The 15349-nt window shown below is 43.2% G+C and overlaps 1 protein-coding gene across 2 annotated transcripts in view; it reads right to left on the reverse strand.

Annotated features, from left to right (window-relative positions):
* The window catches only part of TRMT11 (tRNA methyltransferase 11), a 145700-nt gene that overhangs the window by 29746 nt on the left and 100605 nt on the right, over positions 1 to 15349 (reverse strand). For both annotated transcript variants that reach the window (XM_077486939.1, XM_077486940.1), the window contains one exon: positions 12721 to 12841. In XM_077486939.1, coding sequence (XP_077343065.1) covers positions 12721 to 12841 — 121 coding nt within the window. The remainder of the gene's footprint in view (positions 1 to 12720; positions 12842 to 15349) is intronic.

A 15349-nucleotide genomic window follows, 5' to 3' on the forward strand; every position in this document is an offset into this window, starting at 1 on the left:
GCCCCCGAGATACACAGAACATCCTCTCTGTATCTCGGCGGTATCTCGGCGGTGCCATTTTTAAACGGCAAGCCTGCAACGACACTGACAAGGCTGCAATGCAAGGCTGCAAATGACTGACAAGGCTGCAAATGGCACTGACAAGGCTGCATTAATGGGCATTTAACCACCTTCAGACCGGACCATTTTGCTGGTAAATGACCAGAGGTCTTTTTACAATTTGGCACTGCGCTGCTTTAACCACTTTCAGACCGGACCATTTTGCTGGTAAATGACCAGAGGTCTTTTTACACTTTGGCACTGCGCTGCTTTAACTGGTAATTGCGCGGTCATGCAATGTTGTACCCAAACAAAATTTGCGTCCTTTTCTTCCCACAAATAGAGCTTTCTTTTGATGGTATTTGATTGCCTCTGCGATTTTTATTTTTTGCGATATAAACGTAAAAAGACCGCAAATTTTGAAAAAAAATGATATTTTCTACTTTTTGTTATTAGAAAAATCCAATAAACTCAATTTTAGTCATACATTTAGGCCAAAATGTATTCAGCCACATGTCTTTGGTAAAAAAAAAGTCAATAATTGTATATTTATTGGTTTGCGCAAAAGTTGTCACATCTACAAACTAAGGTACGTTTTCTGGAATTTACGCAGCTTTTAGTTTACGACTGCCTATCTCATTTCTTGAGGTGCTAAAATGACAGGGCAGTACAAAACCCCCCCAAATGACCCCATTTTGGAAAGTAGACCCCCTAAGGAAATTGATAAGAGGCATGTTGAGCCCATTGAATATTTTATTTTTTTGCCTCAAGCGATTGAATAATGACAAAAAAAAAATTTTTTTTTTTTTTTTACACAAAGTTGTCACTAAATGATATATTGCTCACACATGCTATGGGCGTATGTGAAATGACACCCCAAAATAAATTCTGCTGCTTCTCCTGAGTACGGGGATACCACATATGTGGGACTTTTTGGGAGCCTAGCCGCGTACAGGGCCCCGAAAACCAAGCACCGCCTTCAGGCTTTCTAAGGGCGTAAATTTTTGATTTCACGCCTCACTACCTATTACAGTTTTGAAGGCCATAAAATGCCAAGATGGCACAAAACCCCCACAAATGACCCCATTTTAGAAAGTAGACACCCCAAGCTATTTGCTGAGAGGCATGTTGAGTCCATGGAATATTTTATATTTTGCCACAAGTTGCGGGAAAATTACAAACTTTTTTTTTTTTTTTTTTTTTTTCACAAAGTTGTCACTAAATGATATATTGCTCATGCATGCCATGGGCATATGTGAAATGACACCCCAAAATAAATTCTGCTGCTTCTCCTGAGTACGGGGATACCACATATGTGGGACTTTTTGGGAGCCTAGCCGCGTACGGGGCCCCGAAAACCAAGCACCGCCTTCAGGCTTTCTAAGGGCGTAATTTTTTGAGTTCACTTCTCACTACCTATTACAGTTTTGAAGGCCATAAAATGCCAAGATGGCACAAAACCCCCACAAATGACCCCATTTTAGAAAGTAGACACCCCAAGCTATTTGCTGAGAGGCATGTTGAGTCCATGGAATATTTTATATTTTGCCACAAGTTGCGGGAAAATTACAAACTTTTTTTTTTTTTCACAAAGTTGTCACTAAATGATATATTGCTCACGCATGCCATGGGCATATGTGAAATGACACCCCAAAATAAATTCTGCTGCTTCTCCTGAGTACGGGGATACCACATATGTGGGACTTTTTGGGAGCCTAGCCGCGTACGGGGCCCCAAAAACCAAGCACCGCCTTCAGGCTTTCTAAGGGCGTTACAGTTTTGAAGGCCATAAAATGCCAAGATGGCACAAACCCCCCCCCCAAATGACCCCATTTTAGAAAGTAGACACCCCTAAATTTAGGGGTACACTAGTGAGACTAGGTAATAAATGGCGGGTGCCCTGAAACTATAAAAAAATAACTAACCAACCAGCGTCACCTGTAACAGTTATATGGTGATCACTGGTGAAAGGGTTAACTAGGGGGCAATCAGGGGGCTTTATGCGGTAGTATATGGGGGTCCCTGGCGCTATAAAAAGCTGCGGCGAACCTAAATACCTACCTGCCTAACTAGCGTCACCTGTGACACTAATACAGCGATCAGAAAAACGATCGCTTATTAGGCTGGGTTCACACTGGAGCGATGCGGGAACGCCACGAATGCGCGGCGGGTTCCCGCATCGCATGCCTCCCGGCGGCAGTTCACACTGCCCTATGCGAACTGCTGGGAGTGTCAGTGAAATGTTAATGACACCCCCAGATCAGTTCGCATATCGCAGTGCGATCTGCAAACTTGGATCGCATGGTGTGAACACCCATGCGATCCGATTCTGCTGCGGACCAAAAAAAGGGTCCCGTGCGAGTTTGCGGCGGGTGCGGCGGGTGCGACACGAATTCAGCCATACTATCTGTATAGCTGAACTCGAATCGCACAGAGATCGGATGTGATTTGCACTGCAGTGCGGTGCGAATCACATCCGTTCTCATAAACCGCTGCAATGTGAACCCAGCCTTAGTGACACTGGCGACGGGGGGTGATCACGGGGTTAAACCTTTATTGGGGGGGTTAGGGGGGTACCTTAGAACTAAAGGGGGCTAACCCTAACTGCCCTAACAGTTATTAGTCACAAATGACACCTGCCGGGTGATCAGGGGGTTAAACCTTTATTAGGTAATAAATGGCGGGTGCCCTGAAACTATAAAAAAATAACTAACCAACCAGCGTCACCTGTAACAGTTATATGGTGATCACTGGTGAAAGGGTTAACTAGGGGGCAATCAGGGGGCTTTATGTGGTAGTATATGGGGGTCCCTAGCGCTATAAAAAGCTGCGGCGAACCTAAATACCTACCTGCCTAACTAGCGTCACCTGTGACACTAATACGGCGATCAGAAAAATGATCGCTTATTAGGCTGGGTTCACACTGGAGCGATGCGGAAACGCCGCGAATCCGCGGCGGGTTCCCGCATCGCATGCCTCCCGGCGGCAGTTCACACTGCCCTATGCGAACTGCTGGGAGTGTCAGTGAAATGTTACTGACACCCCCAGATCAGTTCGCATATCGCAGTGCGATCTGCAAACTCGGATCGCATGGTGTGAACACCCATGCGATCCGATTCTGCTGCGGGCCAAAAAAAGGGTCCCGTGCGAATTTGCGGCGGGTGCGGCGGGTGTGGCGGGTGCGGCGAATGGCTTAACTCGAATCGCACAGAGATCGGATGTGATTTGCACTGCAGTGCGGTGCGAATCACATTCGTTCTCATAAACCGCTGCAATGTGAACCCAGCCTTAGTGACACTGGCGACGGGGGGTGATCACGGGGTTAAACCTTTATTGGGGGGGTTAGGGGGGTACATTAGAACTAAAGGGGGCTAACCCTAACTGCCCTAACAGTTATTACAGTCACAAATGACACCAATGCAAAAAAAAAAAAAAAAAAAAAAAAAATGACATTGGTGTCACTGTGACTGGGGGGCAGGGGTAATTGGGGGGGTGATCGGGGGGTAAAGGGGGGGTGTGAGTGTGCCTGGCATGTTCTACTGTGTGTGGGATGTGTTGGTGCAACTCACTGATCCGCTCTCCTCCGTGTCGGAACGAAAAATACCGACACGGAGGAGAGAATACATCACTTCCTCTCCTGTGTTTACATTACAGGAGAGGAAGTGATGTCACCGGGGATTTCCATTCGTCGGGAGCGATCGCGAGGGGGTGGCCATGAATGAATGGCCGTCCCCTCGTCCGGGATCGCTCCCGAACGAAAACCGACCGCCGCAGGCACCGGGCGGGGGCCCGATCGGGCCCCCGACCCGCGGGAGGCAAATCACGTACATGTATGTGCTTATGCCTGCCCGTGCCATTCTGCCGACGTACATCGGCGTGCGGCGGTCGGCAAGTGGTTAACTGGTAATTGCGCGGTCATGCAATGTTGTACCCAAACAAAATTTGCGTCCTTTTCTTCCCACAAATAGAGCTTTCTTTTGATGGTATTTGATTGCCTCTGCGATTTTTATTTTTTGCGATATAAACGTAAAAAGACCGCAAATTTTGAAAAAAAATTATATTCTTATATATATAGTCATACATTTAGGCCAAAATGTATTCAGCCACATGTCTTTGGTAAAAAAAAAAGTCAATAATTGTATATTTATTGGTTTGCGCAAAAGTTGTCACATCTACAAACTAAGGTACGTTTTCTGGAATTTACGCAGCTTTTAGTTTACGACTGCCTATCTCATTTCTTGAGGTGCTAAAATGGCAGGGCAGTACAAAACCCCCCCAAATGACCCCATTTTAGAAAGTAGACACCCTAAGGAAATTGATAAGTGGCATGTTGAGCCCATTGAATATTTTATTTTTTTGCCTCAAGCGATTGAATAATGACAAAAAATAATTTTTTTTTTTTTTTTACACAAAGTTGTCACTAAATGATATATTGCTCACACATGCTATGGGCATATGTGAAATGACACCCCAAAATAAATTCTGCTTCTTCTCCTGAGTACGGGGATACCACATATGTGGGACTTTTTGGGAGCCTAGCCGCGTACAGGGCCCCGAAAACCAAGAACCGCCTTCAGGTTTTCTAAGGGCGTAAATATTTGACTTCACTCCTCACTACCTATTACAGTTTTGAAGGCCATAAAATGCCAAGATGGCACAAACCCCCCACAAATGACCCCATTTTAGAAAGTAGACACCCCAAGCTATTTGCTGAGAGGCATGTTGAGTCCATGGAATATTTTATATTTTGCCACAAGTTGCGGGAAAATTACAAACTTTTTTTTTTTTTTTTTTTTTACACAAAGTTGTCACTAAATGATATATTGCTCACGCATGCCATGGGCATATGTGAAATGACACCCCAAAATAAATTCTGCTGCTTCTCCTGAGTACGGGGATACCACATATGTGGGACTTTTTGGGAGCCTAGCCGCGTACGGGGCCCCGAAAACCAAGCACCGCCTTCAGGCTTTCTAAGGGCGTTACAGTTTTGAAGGCCATAAAATGCCAAGATGGCACAAACCCCCCCCAAATGACCCCATTTTGGAAAGTAGACACCCCTAAATTTAGGGGTACACTAGTGAGACTAGGTAATAAATGGCGGGTGCCCTGAAACTATAAAAAAAATAACTAACCAACCAGCGTCACCTGTAACAGTTATATGGTGATCACTGGTGAAAGGGTTAACTAGGGGGCAATCAGGGGGCTTTATGCGGTAGTATATGGGGGTCCCTGGCGCTATAAAAAGCTGCGGCGAACCTAAATACCTACCTGCCTAACTAGCGTCACCTGTGACACTAATACAGTGATCAGAAAAACGATCGCTTATTAGGCTGGGTTCACACTGGAGCGATGCGGGAACGCCACGAATCCGTGGCGGGTTCCCGCATCACATGCCTCCCGGCGGCAGTTCACACTGCCCTATGCGAACTGCTGGGAGTGTCAGTGAAATGTTACTGACACCCCCAGATCAGTTCGCATATCGCAGTGCGATCTGCAAACTCGGATCGCATGGTGTGAACACCCATGCGATCCGATTCTGCTGCGGGCCAAAAAAAGGGTCCCGTGCGAATTTGCGGCGGGTGCGACATGAATTCAGCCATACTATCTGTATGGCTGAACTCGAATCGCACAGAGATCGGATGTGATTTGCACTGCAGTGCGAATCACATTCGTTCTCATAAACCGCTGCAATGTGAACCCAGCCTTAGTGACACTGGTGACGGGGGGTGATCACGGGGTTAAACCTTTATTGGGGGGGTTAGGGGGGCACATTAGAACTAAAGGGGGCTAACCCTAACTGCCCTAACAGTTATTACAGTCACAAATGACACCAATGCAAAAAAAAAAAAAAAAAAAAAAAAAAAAAAGCAATTGGTGTCACTGTGACTGGGGGGGCAGGGGTAATTGGGGGGTGATCGGGGGTAAAGGGGGGGGTGTGAGTGTGCCTGGCATGTTCTACTGTATGTGTGGTGTGTTGGTGCAACTCACCGAACCTCTCTCCTCGGTGCCGGAACGAAAAATACCGACACGGAGGAGAGAATACATCACTTCCTCTCCTGTGTTTACATTACAGGAGAGGAAGTGATGTCACGGGACATTTTCATTCGTCGGGAGCGATCGCGAGGGGGTGGCCATGAATGAATGGCCGTCCCCTCGTCCGGGATCGCTCCCGAACTAATACTGACCGCCGCAGGCACCGGGCGGGCCCCCGACCGGCGGGCAGGCAAGGACGTACATGTAAGCCCTTATGCCTGCCCGTGCCATTCTGTCGACGTACATCGTCGTGCGGCGGTCGGCAAGTGGTTAAATGTAGTTTTTTTCCTTAAACTTCCCTCCTAAAAAAGGTTTTCCTTAAAATGCCCTCCTAAACTTGGGGTGGGTGTTATACGTCGATAAATACGTTTTTTTTTTTTAATCTGACTTACCTAGGTGTCCCGCGCCAGCTCTAACACTGAGAACCAAGTGATTAAACACCTCCGTTCTCAGAGCTACATGAGCTCACTTGAGTGTTGGGTTGTGTAGGGGAAGGAGTGGCCAGCTCAGGCTCTTGCTAAGAGGTTGAGCAGTGTGGCGGTCCAGGCATGTGGGCGGATCCCGACCATATGGTCACGATTTTTCCTGACCCTGGACCGCCTCTGTGACATCAGGCGACAGCGAGCTTCACAGGAGTGCAGAACGAACTGCAATCCTGTGAGCAACAGGAAAAGTATGGCCAAGAAAGCTTTAGCTGTACTTCTCCTAGAAAATGAAGCGTGTCATAAAAAAGTTTCTGTGGCTGAGTCAAGTGTCCCAGGGCACATGTAAAGGTAAGTTTATAAAAATGTTTATTGTGATTGGAGATCTATAAGCAGACTAACTGGTTTTCTCTTCTATTTACTTTACATTTGGTTAATTGATAAAAAGATAAAACGATTACCGGTAACACTTCTATTTTGGAAAGCATTTAACTTACAGATCATTTTTACACCTGCCTAAAACTTTTGCACAGTACTGTATATATACAGAGGCTAAATCTGACAGATCTGTACTATTAAACTCTCTGCGTTTATTTCCATTTCATCCATCATTTTAGCATTAAGGTTAACTTCTGAGATCTTTCATCTACTAAACGAGTTCTAATTCTAAAATAAATATAGTAAAAACTAAAACGATTTACCTAAACTGTAGCTTTTATTAACATTAAAATATCTACCTGAATACATTTCTGACATATCACTGTATAGAGGAGCAATATAATAATAACAACAAATAAAAAGGAGGCGTAAAGTGTATCTACTATGGTCAAAATTTTAAAAAATATAAAATGATTTCCACATTGAATCTATCCTACATCTTTTAATCCGAATGAAAATCCTTCTTTGCGAAGAGCCGCACACATTTGATTCCTTGATTTCTGTGACACGTATTCACTATGCCTTGTGAAATATGTTCTGCTGTGTCACGCATTTCACAGAGCCTGCTGTGTGAACTACAGAGGTGGTGAAAGGTAGAGTTTCAGGAGGCACAGTCAGTACAGAAAATACACTTTACCACTTCAAGGCAGCAAGGTACAATGGGATATGTAGTTCTTAGCGATCAAAAGCAAACCAAAGGAATGAGCAGAGGAAAAGCTACAAATCATGCATGTAAATTCAGGAAGTTGTGGAAAGAGATGGCCAGAAATTTTACAATTAAGCTTATCTTGGATTGCCAACAAATAAATAGTTTGTACTGCAATGCTGATGTTATAAAATGTAGGTGTATGCTGTAGAGCTGCATTAATCGTGTAATAATCGCGATCTCGATTCAGCCCCCCCCCCCCCCGTGCAATCTCCAGCCTGGATTACCAAGATTTTCCGTCTCCCCGGAATGTAGCCTGGCCCGGAGGAGAAGCCGCTGGAACCAGCATGAAATGCAAATGGCGCCGATACCGGAAATGATGTCAGTAACCAGAACTGATGTCAGCAGAGAGCGTGATGCGCCGCGGTGGATGCCTGGGCATGGGCGGTACCACGTTTCCCATCCAGGAAACACAGTGACTGAGTGCACACCAGCAGCATTGATCCAATGCAGCCATTTTCCAAAACAAATGTGAGCTGCCCTATATATATTATGAATATATATATTTATTTATTTTCTTGTTGAGTTTAACTTTGATATAGATCTTTCTTTTTTTAATCATTTTAAAATGTAGATCTGTGGGTGGTGCATGGTGACATAGGGAGGACTAATATATATAATGTGTGTGTGTGTGTGTGTGTGTGTGTGTGTGTGTGTGTGTGTGTGTGTGTGTGTGTGTGTGTGTGTGTGTGTGTGTGTGTGTGTGTGTGTGTGTGTGTGTGTGTGTGTGTGTGTGTGTGTGTGTGTGTGTTCAAAAGTTGCAAATCTTTAAAATGAAAACGTTTTTGAGAATCGTTATCTTTAGTCTAAGCAAAAGAATCGTGCTTCTCATTTTTCCCAGAATGGTGCAGCTGTGACTGAGCGTTATGAATTTCCCTTAACCACTTTCAGACCGGACCAATTTGCCGGTCAAAGACCAGACCACTTTTTGCGATTCGGCACTGCGTCGCTTTAACTGACAATTGGGCGGTCGTGCGACGTGGCTCCCAAACAAAATTGACGTCCTTTTTTTCCCACAAATAGAGCTTTCTTTTGCTGGTATTTGATCACCCCTGCGGTTTTTATTTTTTGCACTATAAACAAAAATAGAGCGACAATTTTGAAAAAAACGCATTATTTTTTACTTTTTGTTATAATAAATATCCCCCAAAAATATATAAAAAAAAATTTTTTCCCTCAGTTTAGGCCGATACGTATTCTTCTACATATTTTTGGTAAAAAAAAATCGCAATAAGCGATTATTGATTGGTTTGCGCAAAAGTTATAGCGTTTACAAAATAGGGATAGTTTTATAGCATTTTTATTAATAATTTTTTATTATTATTTTTTTTACTAGTAATGGCGGCGATCAACGATTTTTATTGTGACTGCAACATTGTGGGGGACCCATCGGACATTTTTGACATATTTTTGGGACCATTGTCATTTATACAGTAATCACTGCTATATAAATGCAGTGATTCCTGTGTAAATGACACTGGCAGTGAAGGGGTTAACCAGTGGGTGGCAGTGTAGGGGTTAAGTGTTCCTAGGGGTGTGTTACTAACTGTGGGGGGGTTGGGCTTTCATTTAGTGAACACTGATCTCTGCTCCAATCACATGGAGCAGAGATCAGCGTCACTAGTTGCTAGGCAGAATGGAGAAATGCTGTTTACTCGGCATTTCCTCCATTCGGCCGCTCCGTGAGACGATCGCGGGGATGCCCGCGGCGATCGAGTCCGCAGGTCCCGCGACCGGACTCACGGGGGTCCTGACCATGGCAGGGCGGCATTGAATATTGGACGTACCTGTACGCCAATATGCCTGCCCGTGCCATTCTGTCGACGTACATCGTCGTGCGCTGGTCGGGAAGTGGTTAATTAACCCCATGGGCTAAAGGACATTGATTCACCCATTTATGCTAGGCAGCATAGATAAAGGATTGTCAGCTGCTAGTTATTGAATTTAGCAGGTGCTGTTAAACTCCTGAACAGTGCTTACATCTGACTGTATGCTCCTTCGACAGAATTTTATTGAAAATTCAACTTTTGTTAGGTGAGGAAAACAAAGGAAACCACAGACTCAGATAATGCTGTCCCACAGAATCTGGGCTTCAACAGCCATCCTGTTAAACCCAGGGGCTGAGAAACAGGACAGTAAATCAGCTCTTGGGGCAGAAGATCCTGACAATCTGGACGAGTCCAGAGCATTGAGAAGCACCAGAATTTCGTTCATTTTGATCCTACGGAGCAGACGAAGAAGACATTTCTGGAGACAAAAGGCAAAAATTTGCATGTACCGATACCACTGAGCCATCAGGCCATAGACTGCTTCCACAAGAAGGATGCCTGTACTTGGATACAAACATGTCTAGTTTTTTCTTGAACCTGGAGGCCAGGAGATCCACATCCAGTTTCCCCCATGACACAGGTCATGGAACATCTTTGGGTGGAGAAGCCACTTCCCTGGGTCCTTGCACTGCTGGCTGATGAAATCTGACTGTTGATCATCTAGTTCTGCCCAAGACAGGATCTTCTACACCTCACCAGCTACAGCAAGAATTCTGGGGGGGGCCTCATGGTTGATGTACATCATGGCCATGGTTTTTGTCCAACTGACCTTCCAACAGGGTGATCCAATGCTGAAAATCCCAGAATGTTTATCAGGAGAAGTGATTCCTACTATGACTAAGGGACCTGCACTGACTCATCCACAGTCTGACAGGCTGCTGTCTCTTAAAGCAGTAGTAAACTGCCTGCGATTTTTTTCAATTATGTGAAACTTAACTTAGAAGCAGGGCTTCCATCTTCACCTGTCTCCCTTCTGGACAGTTTGTGGACTTTAGCTGTGTGAGTGGCATGCGCGTGGGAGCAGCCATTTACAGCACAAGACTGAAGGAACAGCCCAGGTGGCCATTCCTTCAGAGCACATGCGCCGGTGATGTCCCCAGCTGTATGTAAATATATCCTAAATGGTGCACATTTAGGAGATATTTCCTGTACCTATAGTTAAGCCTTATTATTATCAGTGATCCAAAGCAGCTACTGAGACAAGCTGCTTTGGATGAAAGGGCATGCTGAGTCGTCTTGTTAGTCACTGACCCTACCTTCAGGACTCTATGGCAGTGCACATTTTTCATCCCTCCAGGAGAAATAGAGGATCTTTTTACATATGCTGGGCTGAGTAACGGATATACTTTTGGATGATAACAAGGCTCAACCCTCTACGGATGATACCTTATCCCCCTTGATAGGCACAGGGATGTGTGGAGACCAGAAGTGATTTTGATCTCTATACCTTGAGATCCAGAGTCTCTGGTAAAAGGTGTGAGTTGATGTTTGGCGGTCTTGTACAAGCACCCTGAAATTTGTTTTGCTCGTTTTGCCCATTTAATCACTGGGATACCAATCATCTAAATGGACTGTCATTTCTTGGATCATGTGTTCATGTATCACTTTGATGGACTCACTTGAAAATTGTTATATATTTTATGCTTTTTTGTCATATGTGATTATTGATAACTTGCATAAAAAGTGTCATCAGCAAATACCTGGATAATTTGGGTGAAGTTTTAAATGATTGTGGTAGAGATCTCAGCTGAGAGGGCAGAGGACCCAGTTCCTCCTGACAGAGCTAAAAAGGCTCTGCAAATGGGGAACAACAACAGCAGAAGACAGCATGACTACAGATATTGGCACTATTAGAAGATGTGCTACAAGCAGTCCTGGAATTCCCCAAGTGTCTACAATCCTACATGCCTCTCAGTGAACCGCAGAGCAGAGAGCTGGTGACAGACAGTCATCACCTCTCTGTTCATGAAGCTGTTAGAACCAAGCGATCGGCGGTGTTTGATCACTCGGTTCTCAGTGTAGAGGTGCCGGGGGACAGATGCAGCATAAAACCGATGCTCAATCCACCTAGGTAAGTATGATACGGAAAAAAAAATCCAACCCCATACTTCTCTTTTAAGACACTATACAGGCTCAGGGTAAGAGGCATGCTCAAATACTCATAAAACCGAGACAGCTAGTAGCATGTGAGGATCAGATACCCAGAGGTGACCACAAGGAAGGAGGGAACGAATCAAAGATCAAATTTGCACATTTCCCTTTGCAGCAGAATATGGTTGGAAAAAAGTGGAGAGAGAATGCACAACACTCCACCCAGTGGATCACAACAGAACTTCCACAACGTAAAACCCTTCTGAGAAAAAAATGCCAGAAATTATGAACAATGGAGGGCATTTCTAGGCTATTGCAAATTCCTTGAGATTTGGGCTTATTGATTATTTACTTTAAAGTGCCAAGTCCAGCCCTCTGATACAACTAATTGTATACTTAAATTGTAAAAACAATTGTGAACAACTATATGTGAGTGGCTAAGGGGTTAGCACTTGCGCCTGGTAGCACTACCTGCCTGAAGTTTGCATGTTCTGCCTGTGCGGGTTTCCTCCAACACTACAAACACATGCTGGTAGGTTAATTGGCTCCTGTCTAAATTGGCCCCACTATATGTACACATGAATGTGAGTTAGGGACCTAAGATTTTAAGCTCCTTGAGTGCATGGACTAACATGAATGTACAATATATATGTAAAGTGCTGCAGAAATTGTTGGATCTATAGAAGTACTTGCAATAAATAATAAAAATAAAGTAAGGAAAATGAAACATAAAATGGTTGTTTTGACATGATCATTGATGTTACAAGTGTCTTAATTTAAAATGTTTTTAAACTGACTTTAATTTGAACCAAAAAATGTGAAGTGAGCTAAAAAATGTTTGATATTGGAATTTATCTTTATTTTGATGTACTGTATATCGTTTTGTGGCCCAATTAGCTTTTAAATTTATATTCCCTTTAACAAAAGATTTTAAAATTGACCTGTATTCTGTTTACTGGCAGAAATACAGCCTAGAAAAGAGCAGCGGCAGAACGTAACTGTCGATATATGAAAGGAGAAATTTCGTTTCCTGCTGTTAAATGGCACACAGTATGATGTCATACAGAAAGTGAGTCAAATGCAAACATGCTGAATGGCTGATTATGACAGGTAAAAATATATCCCTATTCTGGCTTCTACTCTGTCTCAGCACCCTTACCTCAAACTCCTTCACCTTTTCCATTGTTATGAGGCGGCGAGACGTGTGGCTGGAAAGCATCTGTTCACAGTTGCTAATAAGTTTCAGGCACGGATGCCGGGGTACAGTCTCATCTGTATACCTAAAAGAAATAAAGCAGAACTTTAAAAATTGGGCAATAAACCATAAGTATTAGCCTTTCAAGAGCATTTCAGAGGCCGTTCAAACCAACATTCCATTGTGTTTTACATATCATTAGGATGATTTACTAAATCAAGTACATATTGTGAAAAAGGCAGGCTCAGCTAAGGAAACTGGCAACAAATAAGAAATGCACCTCAGAGTGGTAACTGTGTGGTCAGTACCCAGAAGAAAACTTCTACATCCAGTGTCACAAAACTGATATTCAAATTATATTCTACATATATTGACAAGTAGAAAAAAACTGTAATACTTAAACACCTCCACAACAAATGTAAAGTATAATAGATCTATTGCAGCTGGTTATGTGCAGAAAGAATGGAAACACATCTGTCAGTTGATCAGCCTACTGTACATACAATCTATTCTGACCTAATAGCAGTAAACATTTCAAAAGCTTCCCAGAAATGCTTTTACTTACAGATGTAACTCAGACGTCTCAGCTTGGGTCCAATGAGCAAATTTTGGTAGTGCAATGGCAATACTAAAATTGCCTGCGATTAATTATGCTAGTAATTAGCAACAGATTGCTAAACATAGGATACAATGGACTGTACAGTGTAGGAACAATTTGCGCAAGTGATCGCTAAAACAGATAAGGCCAACCATAAAATTAATTTAGAGGCTATATCAGGAAAATCGAATGAATCTGTCTGCAATCAAAAAGCCTGGAAATGCAATATGATGAATGAATCACAAGAACACACGCAGCTCTCTCTCTCATTACTATTAACTATTCCTGCCATTTAATACAATTTCCCATTATGCATGTCTGATTTGTATGGGGCAGAGCCATTAAAACAGGAACAAAAGGGCATCTGTTTCCCATAACAACCAATAAGGCTAATAATAAAATGGCACTGGAACTCCAGTTGTAGAGTTGCACAACATACACTATATTACCAAAAGTATTGGGACACAAGTGATTCAACCCCTTCTATGATAGGATTATTAGTTTGAACTATTTAGGACTTCTGTTCATGGGTCATCCCAGGCATAGGACTTGCCACCAGCATTTCTTGTGGTCTCCCTTTCCCCAATACCGATTTATCATGTCTTGTTCTGCACAGTGACTTTGTATGAAGGCAGACAGCTTGATAGAGTGAAGGTTTTAGATCCTCCTGTCAGATCCTCTGTCTAGGACAGGGGTCTCCAAACCGCGGCCCTCCAGTTCTTAAGGAACTACAATTCCCATCATGCTTAGTCATGTCTGTGAATGTCAGAGTTTTACAATGCCCCATGGGATGTGTAGTTAAGCAACAGCTGGATGGCCGTAGTTTGGAGATCCCTGGTCTAGGAGAACAAGAGGCAGCAAGGTAGTACTATCATCAAATCTTACTCCAATTCTCTTTAGTTTAGTGCAGTTAGAGGCAGCATTGCCTTGGACCTCACACAGCAGATTTATAGCTAGCATACTGTAAGTACAGGAGTGCCTAGGCACACTCACATAACAGAAAGTGCACGGAAACTACAGACAACTGTTACCTGCAGTAACATAGCAGTCAACTTTACACTTTCAACATCCTTACACTTTCTGAATAAAAGAGGTGGAAAAGCAGAAAACGTTATGGATTCATCAAGCAAGAATTCCCCTTTTTTTCCCACAAAAAATGACCTCATTTTAAATAGATGTATTAATTCTTTTAGAGCCTAAATAAAACAAGTACTATGAGATGGCAGTCGAAGGCTTAGGAGAACTATTAGGCTTCTAATTAATTTTACATTTCATGCAGAGGAATTTCTGGTTCTGAGAAGTGTAAAATATCTCCAAATAGGACATGTTTGTAGCCTTTCCCCGCTGTGTCATAATACTGTCTGCTCTCTGGATTTGCTCAGCGCACGTTCTCAGCATCCCATATCCAAACTGATTTCTAACTCTCAGCAATAAAACAGAACAAGTACCAAATCCCTTTATCCAATACTTGTCAAACAATATTAACTTCTAAAAGCTGTTGAAAATGAGTGTTTGGTCTGAAAATATAGCAACTTGTCACAGGGTGAAGTTCATGGATAAAAAAATGAAACTGCTGCCAGGTTTAAAATTAAAGGAGCAAGAATCGACCCCTCATATTGTTAATTGCCATTGAACTGTGTTCTTTAAATGTTTCCGAGAACTGAGCAGATGATGCTTATGCTGTCAGTGCTGCAGGTATACTATGTATACAACGCCACATGTGTACTGTAAAGGAACGTTAAAGTGATACTAAACAGAGAAGTGTAATTTGCCATAATTTGTTCACATTAATCATGTATTTCATGCAACTGTATTTTGTTGTTGATATTTCCCTGTTCTTTGCCATTTCCAGGGAAAGGTTTTTGGGAAGGGCTTCTATTACTCTGCTGATGTATGTTCTCTGCAGTTTGAGTCTGTGTCTGGCCAGCCCTGATTGGTGCTGTGACAGTCACTGGACTTAAAAAAAAAAAAAAAAAAAAAAAATTTCAGAAGAGT

The sequence above is a fragment of the Lithobates pipiens genome, unplaced genomic scaffold (genome assembly GCF_037356315.1).
Source record: "Lithobates pipiens isolate NorthernLeopardFrog02 unplaced genomic scaffold, aLitPip1_a1.2 Scaffold_18, whole genome shotgun sequence".
NCBI classification, from domain to species: Eukaryota; Metazoa; Chordata; class Amphibia; order Anura; family Ranidae; genus Lithobates; species Lithobates pipiens.